We start from the raw sequence: 10513 nt of genomic DNA on the forward strand, positions 1-10513 counted from the left end.
CAACACTTGAAGTCCCACTTAAAGTTTAATTTCGGGCTGAAATTTCCACTAACGGGGGGATGATGTGACAACCAGAAATTTTAGAGCAAACTAGGTCTAAACTTCAACCTTGTACCGGTAGTTTCACAATGTAACATTTATACAATAATGAACTTTGTATGCCTAAGGTCATGTTTATATAAAATTATTATGTGCATTACACTTATTTATAAGATACAATAAACTAATAGGTTATAACCTGTTGAAATTCACGACAAAACTAACACGATATTAGGGATCGTAAAAAAGTGAGTTTTCGATAGACTACTTTTTAGCCTTAGTGACCTAAATTAAAGTTGTATATTACGTATCCACCGTCACGTGGATATAAAGAATGTCAAAAACAGAGCTCGTATGCAAAAGTTATGACCTACTGAAGTTTTAGCTATCTAAGAGCTTGACATGTGTCAGAAACCCTAGTCTGACCAAGCTCACGACGTGAGCATGTAAGGCTCACGACGTGAGGTAGTAAAACGACACCTTTCAAGCCTAGTACCCATATGACAAGTCTACGGAGTGATTCATCAAGAAGTCACGACGTGAACAGTAACTTCTCACGACGTGATGACTCAATGGGACGCCCTTCGAAGCTAGGAACGCAGATGGCAGGTCTACGAGCTAATTAGGACTGAGCTCACAACGTGAGCTTGTATGGCTCACGACGCAAGGGTCAAAATATTGTACTATAAATAGAGATCTTTCCCTCTTCGTTTGTGTTACACAAATACACTACCCTCTTTCTCGTGTTGCTGAATTCAAGCCTTTTCCCGAGCCGGCGATCGCTAACTGCTGTCAGTTTATAGCTAGACTCTCCCTTTAATCACTTTTAAGGTGAGTTCATACCCCTACATTTTCATGTCTTTTCCTACGTTTTAGGGGGAATACAAGTAAATACATGGAAACTCGTGTTAAACTACAAACTATTGTTATTGTTTTCTTACAGTTTATATAAATATTAGATGAAAACATTTGCATACAGTACATCTTATGACACAACAGTTATCAGTTCAAATGAAACATACATTGTAAACTATAATAGGTATAGTTTGGAAACACTCATTCTATTTTACCCTTTCAGGGCAAAGAAACGATTATATAAAAATATGATTATTTTTATATATTATAAACATTACGAAAATGGTAACAATTTCATATACAAACATTTTCATACAAAAACATGTATTTCGTTGGAAATTTGTGAGTCATCGTCTTCGTCATACCTACCAAGGTATACACGGAAGTCCTGTTTTATGACTAGAGTCTCCATCCGAAAAGCGTGATATTTGTGTATAGATCTATACAGGACTAATGATCCTGCACCCTGGTTGTTAGCTACAACACAACCGACGGGTTTGGGTGACAAATGTCATAACTTTTCGACTCCTGAAGAACGTCGAGGCAAACAATTCATTAATAGCACGATTATGAAAACTCACATGATGTAAAAACACATCTTTTCTAAATGGTTTTGTTTACGAATAAAACTACATATAAAAAACTAGGTATGGTAATTATCCTTGCACTTTTTGGCCTTGGAAAAATTAAGACTACAGTTCAACTTTTATGGAAAATATAGGATTTTCCGGGGTAAATACCACTCTTTTACAAGTAAACTGTATACAATACAGTTTAAGGAAAATATCAGATTTTCCAAAAACAAATGTGATTTCTTTACAATGAATGGCATATAATTATTCATTCAAATACTTATGAACTCACCAACTTAATTGTTGACACTTTTTCAAATAACTTGTGTTCTCGGGGAATCAATGAAATAGGTAAATCAACAGTTTTTGAAGATAAAACGCTAAGACGTTTAACAAATCTTTTGACATCATATTGTAATTAACTTTTGGAAACATGTAACGCTTACAATGATGTAACTTTTTTAATTATGTATATGATGGTTGTGCTTGCTTTCTTTACTATTCAATTGTTATGATACTGCACATGACGTCCTCTGCCCCTAAACGTTTTCGTCATTCTAGTTTGGGGGTGTGACAGATAGAAATCAAGTCTCGACTCACACCTCCGAACTCAAACACCTACAACCACCATAGGACCAATTTCATCAAGACCCAAATTACCAAAATACCCTCAGAAGCCAAACTTGGTCAACCATGGTCACGGTCAAAGTCAACAGTCAAGGTCAACGGTCCATGTTGACCTAACTCGTCGAGTGCAGCTACTGACTCGTCGAGTTCCTTTAGAACTCAGAGAACAGGAAAAACCCTAACTACTCATCGAGTTATCTCATCAACTCGCCGAGTCCACTTAGAATCCAGAAAACGGGAAAATCTGATACAACTCGTTGAGTTGGCTATGCAACTCGTCGAGTTTTCCTGTTCTTAATTCGTTTAGACGTTTTTCAACCAACGTAACACCTCCAAACTATAGATATAGTCTTTTAAGGCTGAGATACCACGTAAAGCTGCAAGCTTTACGTTCATGCATGGCATTAAGGGGCTAAAACACTAAAAACATGCTAAATAAGAGGTTTAGGGCATGAAGGATGGTCATAGCTTGATAAAGCTTGATTCTTTAGGCCTAAGGATGCTTAGGGGAGTCCAACTCTAAAACCATGTTCCCAAGACAAGCTTAAATCCGAAAGTGACTCCATTTTGCACCAAAAATGGCCATTTTCGAATAAGGTAAGATCTAAGCAAGAAAAAGGCAAGGTCTCAACTTTGTACCTCAAGTTGGTTGCCAATACCACGTAGATGTCGGATCTACAACCTTCCTTTCAATCCAAGCTCTTCAATCTTTATGAATACTTTCAAAAGAGCACCAAAAGTGACTTTCCAAGCTCACATACTCACACAATGGGGTAATTAGGGTTTCTTTGGTAAGGGGATGATGAGAGAGGCTGCAAATGAGCCATAATGTCCATCAAATAGGCCGCAAACCCTAAAAATTAGGGTTTTCACATTTAACTTCAACTCGTCGAGTTGGGTCCTCCAACTCGTCAAGTAGGTTCTAAAATTCACACGGCCATCTTGGTCTCTACACGATGATTTGGAGCTTCCAACTCGTTGATTTGACCTAAAAATATAAATATAAAAGCTTTAAATTTATACCTGGGAGTCAGGATGTTACACATTTGTATGTCCGTGATCTATGCCCCCTATCCTTGTATTTTGCATAAGTAACACTAACATGCTTTCTTGTTAGTTTCTAAACTCCACCAACTCCAACATTGTGACCTTCTCGTTGACTAGCACTTTCACTTCCATTTAGACTACTGCTTAAACTTTCATCCTCACTTTTCTTCTTTCTTTTCTTAAGCGTTTCTACGTACTTATGATATGGATGTGGATTAAGCTTTGTTTACATAACCTTTTGGGCTATATCTTTTTTTTTTTCTTTATTGACTGCACCTTATATGCATATGCATTTTGCCATGTCTCCGATTAATAAACATTGTGCACCCACTTGTAAATATCACATACATCCTTAATTTTTATTTTTATTTTTTATTTAAGTAAGAATGGCAGTGGCATGTTGCAAGGAATGCATATTAACGTACAGCCTCTGCAAGTGTAACATCAACAACATGTTAAGCATGCCGTCCCAATTTAGTTCTTTTGTAATATGGTGACACTTGTTTAGTATCACCGCCATAAAGTATCAAAGCCGCATACCCTCCTACTTGTTTTTATCATCAAAGTTATTATTTTCATCTCTCATTGGGATTTTATCATTTGTATAATTAGATGATGAATGGATTACCCCCTTATGAACATCCCTTTTATGTGTTGCCTTAATTATAGCATTTGGCTTTCCTTTGGGAGACATGAAGTGGACTAACAAATTTGTTTTACCATGCTCATGATGAGTGTATACTTTAATCAACTTGTTATATGGAATGTATTGTGCCATATTTAAGACATCATGATCATTCCCCAATACTCTGAGACCAAAATCCAAGTTAGCATGTAGAATCGTAAAATGATGGTATATCACTAAGGGTGTAGAGTAATGAAGTTCAATCATTATATAATCAAATTCATTGACTGAGAACTTATCTTTGTCCACAAATCCACATATGACACTTAACCTTTAATGTATTAGATGCCTAGAAACTTGGTAAATTTGTCAACATGGTGTTGCTCTATGGTAAACAACATGAGACATGTCTTTACAAAAAAACATAATCATTAAAGGAAAATGGAAGTAAAAAGTTTGTATCTTGCCTATGATACTCGAGATCATAAGAAATTTCAAGAAAGTTTTTGAAGCAGTACAACTAACATATATGTGTGACGCGTCAAACACCTTGTTTACTAGTTTTATCCCCGCATTACATACATCATTTGCAATTGAAATGTAGCAATGATAATCTTCTTTGATGCTTGGATTAGTTTTTTTTTTTTGCACAACTGAGGTTTCAAGAATAAGAGAGAAAGTGAAGAGCCAACTGCAACTTACGGATGTAAATAAGATATTTGGGTAAAATATATCTTAATTACGGTGCTAATACGGTGAAAGCTTTCCCCAAAATAAAAAGACGCATTTTCCCACAGTGAGGGACTTAACATCAATAATTTAAAACAAGTTAATTCGAAGGAACAAATCCTTAATAAAACTAGTAGAAAAGTACCAAATCTATAATTTTTTTCAAAAAAAAATGACATTCCAAAAGGACCATTTTTGTAATTTTGTCAAAACAAAATCAAGTTCATAATTTGAGCCCTAAAAAACTCCTAATTTATTGTCGGAGCTCCACTGCGTCCCTTCCTCGCCGGTGACGTTTCCAGTTGTCAGACAAGTTCAGACCCTAAATTCATTACCGTACGTATTTCGATAATTTCTTGCATCATAGTATATGTGTTTTATGTATGCTTGTTGCTTAATCATATATTTCATTGTGGTTCTACATATGATTCTTCGACTTTTAAAATTTGATCGTTTCTGTGTTTATCTATCAGAAAATATAACGAGTACAGTAGGAAAGAATGCATTTGAGATTTTTCTTACTACTCTGAACTGTTAATCAAGTGATTGTTTTGCTGAAGAAAATACACAGAATTCTTTCGATTCCTAATTGAAATTGTGCAAATTGCGTTCGTATCTAAAGTTATCTCGACTTCGCTTGTTAATTGAACTGTTTCTGTTTGATATTTGTGCTACCAGGAAGCGATTAACCTTCTGAAGTACATCTAAGTAGGTCATGAATGGCACATCAACAGCACTTCTGAATATCAGCCACTTATTTACCCGAACCATAGTTCCAACTGCCACTCAAATCGAGTCTCTTTTATACAACTATGCAGCCAACAAATCTCTCACTGACATCAAAAAGCTCCACGCCCATGTCATCACATCAGGCCTCCTTACACAATGGGAATCACGTTACATTCCCGCTCTCCTTTCATCTGGGTATGCATTATCAGGTCACCTCCCATACGCACGCCAACTGTTTGATAAATTGCATCAGAGAACCAAGCGCTCATACAACAGTATGATAAAGCTGTACACCGAGAAGGGATTTCCATATAACGCACTTGAGATGTTTGTGGAAATGCTCAAGTCAGGAACAACAAAGCCAGATAGGCTCACATACCCTTTTGTGGTTAAATCTTGTGCTGAACTTTCAATGTTGCAGTTTGGTTTATCGGTTCATGGTTTGATTCTACATAGTGGTGTTGAATCAAACACATTTGTGGGTAATTCTTTGCTAGCAATGTACATGAGTTTTGGCAAAAAAGATGAAGCTAAACGAGTTTTTGATGACATGCATGACAAGTGTGTGGTATCTTGGAACACTTTGATTAGTGGGTGTTTTAAAAACGGATTCGCAAACGAATCTTTGAGTGTTTTCAATGAAATGATTGATTCAAAGATGGAGATTGATAATGCTACAATTGTCTCCATTCTTCCCGCTTGTGCTTATCTGAAAGAGATAGATATCGGAAGAAAGATTCATGATTTAGTGAAAAAGAACAATTTGGATGAAAACTTATACGTTAGAAACGCTTTAATAGACATGTATGTAAAATGTGGTGAAATGGAAGATGCAAGAATTGTATTCAATGAAACTAATCAAAGAGATGTAGTGACATGGACTTCAATGATAAATGGCTACATTGTGAATGGAGATACAAGAACTGCTATCTCACTTTGCCCATTGATGTTACATGAAGGTGTAGACCCTAATGCATTAACTTTAGCTTCTCTTCTTTCATCATGTGCGGATTTAAAGCATTTAAAACATGGTAAAACCTTTCACGCATGGGCAATGAAGAACAATCTTGATTCTGATGTAAATGTAGAAACCGGATTAATCGACATGTATGCAAAATGTACGTTTTTTACATATAGTTTTCGTACATTTAACAAAACATCAAAAACAAGAACAGCACCATGGAACGCGATTCTTTCCGGAAGCATAGAAAACGGACTTTACACAGAAGCAATATTGTTTTTCAAAAAAATGAGACTCGAAGGCGTGGGACCCAATGAAGCAACTATAAAATGTGTTCTACCCGCATATGCGATTACAACAAATCTTAAGCAAGTAACAAACTTCCATGGGTATCTAATAACATCGGGGTTTCTTTCAAAAAACGATTTAGCCACCGGTTTAATCGATATATATGCGAAATCCGGAGCTTTAGAACAAGCGTATGTTCAATTTACCGAAATACCCTTGAAAGAAAGGGATATTGTGTTATGGAGCGTGTTGATATCGGGTTATGGGAAACACGGGAATGGAGAGGGTGCGGTTTTGCTTTTTAACCAAATGGTTGAATGTAAAGTGGAACCGAATGAGGTGAGTTTTACTTCTGTTTTACATGCTTGTAGTCATTCGGGTTTAGTGGATGAGGGTTTGAGGTTGTTTAAAATGATGGAAGATTACGGAATTACCCCTCGTCCTTATCATTACACGTGTGTGATTGATCTTCTTGGTAGGGCGGGGAGGGTTGAGGAGGCGTATGGGTTAATTACTAAGATGCCCGTGAGTCCGAATTGTACAGTGTGGGGGGCGTTATTGGGCGCGTGTGCGGTCCATGAGAATGTGGAATTGGGGGAAGTGGCGGCGAAGAAGCTGTTTGAGTTGGAACCGGAGAACACGGGGAATTATATTTTGATGGGGAATATTTATGCGGCTGTTGGTAGGTGGGAAGAGGCTGAGAATGTGAGAAATATGATGAATCAAATTGGACTTAGGAAATCACCTGCTCATAGCTTTGTATGAGTGAATTTGGTATGAAACTATGAAGGCGATTTTCGTTCAAAATTATGTTTTGAATCTAGGGTTTATTGAGTACTAACATTAACATGAAGAATAATTTCACTTAATATTGTTTTTTTTTTTCCAATATCATGTATATGGATTTTGTATTAAAAATGTGTTTACAATATCAATTTCGACCAACCATGCAAGAAACTGAAACCATAGGGACCAATCATGTAAAATTTTATCCCGATAATGAATAAATTCTATGTACTTCAACAACAAGAAAAGCTCAATATTCACCAAGTTTCTATAAATCATTAACAGTGTTAGGTCCCAAATCCAGAGTAACTTCATCAAAAACAGGCATACTTCTAACAATTTCAAGAATCTGATTCAATTCTTTATGAACATAACTAAAACGATCTTTAGAGATTAAACATTCGGAATATAGAGTTGAAGTCAAAGAGTTAAACGCCTCAGAACACTCATCATTTCCCTCTTGTGTTGTCATTACATGATCATCAAGAACCAGAGAAGTATCAACCCGCCATCTAAGTGGAAAATATTTTTCAGGAATTTGGAAGTAGTTCTTGAGTACAAGCACCCTTAGAGAATGTCTGCATAAAATACCCGAATGTTCATATTCTTTACAAGAACAATGAACTTGTTCAGTATCTGGTATCCAAATCACAAGACACTCTCCTTCCAATTTGTTGTAATGTCTCACAAGATATGATCCGTTTGCCATATCGGTTGTTGCATATTGCATGCATAAAACAATCTCTTGTTGTAATGCATTGAAGGCGTAAGGTGAAAGAACACTTCTTGCATGTTCTTCAAGTGGTAGACTTGTCTTCATTGGTGAATATGATGATAGTTGCTTCTCTTTCTTATGAAAAGCAACATTTGTAGCCTCACTTACCTTCACAAATTTTAAAGAAAACAATCTTAGCCCTTTTCATTTAAAGTAGGGTAATTTTCAAAATTTCAACCTATTACCTGATCAAAGAAATTCTTGAAAGACGAATGTGGATTCAAGATAGTCTTCATAAACTTATCCATAGACTTCATGTAATCAATTGTCATTGTACGTGCAAGAAAGTAGCCTCTAATATACGCAACAGGCCATGAAGCTCGATAAGAAAACAAAAGAGCCACATGTTTATCTGACTCGATTCCAAATCGACTCACAAGATGATTCCATTGGTTTTCAAAATCCTCTATGTTTTCAAGATGACATAACAACTCAAACTCGGTTTTGAACTCTGGATATTGTAATCCAAGATCCAAAGAAAACCAGCTGGATAATTTAGATAACACGTGCCATATGGATATCACGTGTTTGGAATTTGGTAACTCAGTGGTGATTGCGTCTCTCAGACCCGAATCTATGTCTGTTACGATTGTCTGCGGGTGACTTCCTCTCAAGAACTGGACGAAAGTCTGTACTGGCAATAAAACAGAAAGCAGATACTAGCGATAAAGCAGAAAGCAGATACTAACAATAAAGTGGAAAGTGGAAAACTTAATGATCAATGAAAGATTTATCACCTGTAGGGCCCAAGAAAAGGATTGAGAAGTTTCGTCTTGTAGCAAAGCACACCCGAGCAAAAACGCTTTGCCTTGATTATCAATACCAAACCAAACACCAAGAAGCATATTGTAAGTAATGGAGCGATATGTTGTTTCAAAAGTAACCACATCTCCAAAAACTGAAAAAGCGCGAATGGAATCACCATATGCCCATGAAAAATTTTCAACTTTACCACTTTCATCAGTTGTATAATTATATGCAAATCCATTATCCCTTTGTGAGGTTTCCCTACATGCTTCAAGAAGTGCCAACATGTCAAGTTCTTTTCTTTCGGTCAACATGGCATCATTTTCTTGAACGGTTTTCTTGCAGGTTCTTACAAAGTTTCTTACGTCTTTCTCTATGAAGGGTAATTGTCCTGGTTGAACCCCTTTTTCTAATTCAAGAACTTTGACTATTCGGTTGACTGGAAAACCGGCTTTTGTGAGTAAAAGAATGCGTTCTTGATCAGATTCTTGGATTTTTCTATAGGCAGGAAGGAGGCGTACTTGATCATCTTCTAATAATTCATGATTATGAATGTTGCTAAACTGAGAAACGTACCACTGTGTTATACCATCTACAATCTCTTTTGTTAAGTATAGTTTTGCATCGCATCCACATCTTACTGATTTTCTATCTCTTGGGTGTTCCACGTTAGCCTTTTTTCTTGGCTGATTGAATCCAGATCTGTAACACACGAAATCTCTCCTGTAAACCCCGAGGTTTTGACTTTCTGTTGACCGGGCTTTCCTGACTGAAAATCCGTTCTTTCTGGCAAAGTTGCAGTAGTATTCGAAAGCTTCATCATCGGTTTTGAATATTTGACCCACATATGGGGTGAAAATTACATCTGATGATGATGAAGTTGTTCCATCAGTCTTTACCAATTCAGACACTCCAGTTGTTTGATCATCACCTTCGTATTTGATATAGCATTTCCAATCTCCACAAGGGCATTGTTGGCGTCGAATCCAGATGTTGTTTAACGGTTTTGATGTCATTTCCCACAACAGAATCACATAAGCTGCAAACAATCAATTTGGATTTTGAACGTATTAGGTTTACGACGATATAATCGGAAATTGTAGATTTTTTTTCGAGGATGAGGTGCGTAAAAGATGATTAGTATGTGAACTATGGAGAAACCTTTTTCAATTTATGACAGGTTTCAGTTTGTATATAAGATCAATTAAAGCACAATTCAATTGAAGAACAACTGGATAGGAAAAATTGACGTACCAGGAAGAGGAAGTTAGGGTTTTGGAGACGAGAATCATAACAAAACCTGAGAGAGACCCTCTTGATTTTCACCTTCTTTGGAGTGATGAGTTTTGTTGTTTCTGGAGAATTTCTGCTGTTCGTTTTTGTAGTCACTCTCCCTTTACATTGGAAGAAGTCAAAATGCTGTTGATTGATGGCAATTCGAATCAGATAGTCGGGCCTAAAATTTTGACAAAATTGCCTAAAATTTAAAAAAAACCTTAAGATTTGTATAAAAAGTTTAAAATCAAGAATTTTCTATGGTTTTTTCCTAAAATTAAAAAAAATTCATATTTTTGTTCCCTAAAAAACTTGAAAAGACGATTTTGCCATTTTAATTTATTTTTTGTATTTTATATATATTTTTAATACTTTATTGTTTAAAAATAGAAATTACACCCCACTCCCCCCTTTCTCAATCACACACACATCTTTTCCTCATATCTTCTATTCTTCTT

The 10513-nt window shown here is 36.2% G+C and overlaps 2 protein-coding genes across 2 annotated transcripts; one reads left to right on the plus strand and one right to left on the minus strand.

Moving 5' to 3' along the window:
- The first annotated feature begins 4729 nt into the window (after positions 1–4729).
- Positions 4730–7417, plus strand: LOC145061147 (Tetratricopeptide repeat (TPR)-like superfamily protein). The gene is made up of 2 exons (XM_079008540.1): positions 4730–4830; positions 5173–7417. The coding sequence occupies exon 2, from the start codon at positions 5210–5212 to the stop codon at positions 7235–7237; it is 2028 nt and encodes a 675-aa protein (XP_078864666.1). The 5' UTR covers positions 4730–4830; positions 5173–5209; the 3' UTR covers positions 7238–7417.
- Positions 7418–7505: 88 nt separating this feature from the next.
- On the minus strand, positions 7506–10217 carry FRS10 (FAR1-related sequence 10). Its single transcript, XM_079008539.1, has 4 exons — positions 10035–10217; positions 8771–9819; positions 8219–8662; positions 7506–8141 (listed from the first exon to the last, which is right to left on the minus strand). Exons 2-4 carry the CDS (start codon positions 9794–9796, stop codon positions 7527–7529), a joined length of 2085 nt encoding a protein of 694 aa, XP_078864665.1. The 5' UTR covers positions 9797–9819; positions 10035–10217; the 3' UTR covers positions 7506–7526.
- Between the last annotated feature and the right edge of the window lie 296 nt (positions 10218–10513).

This window comes from Lactuca serriola, chromosome 7, assembly GCF_051521515.1.
Source record: "Lactuca serriola cultivar US96UC23 chromosome 7, Lser_US96UC23_V15, whole genome shotgun sequence".
NCBI classification, from domain to species: Eukaryota; Viridiplantae; Streptophyta; class Magnoliopsida; order Asterales; family Asteraceae; genus Lactuca; species Lactuca serriola.

What these genes read in the sequence shown, in the direction of transcription:
- FRS10 (XM_079008539.1), bottom strand. Translation starts at nt 9,796, where the DNA reads ATGACATCAAAACCGTTAAACAACATCTGGATTCGACGCCAACAATGC. An exon ending in CCTTTTCTTGGGCCCTACAG is followed by an intron (nt 8,663 to 8,770) that starts GTGATAAATCTT and finishes TTGCCAGTACAG; the next exon opens with ACTTTCGTCCAGTTCTTGAG. An exon ending in TCAAGAATTTCTTTGATCAG is followed by an intron (nt 8,142 to 8,218) that starts GTAATAGGTTGA and finishes AAATTTGTGAAG; the next exon opens with GTAAGTGAGGCTACAAATGT.
- LOC145061147 (XM_079008540.1), top strand. Translation starts at nt 5,210, where the DNA reads ATGAATGGCACATCAACAGCACTTCTGAATATCAGCCACTTATTTACC.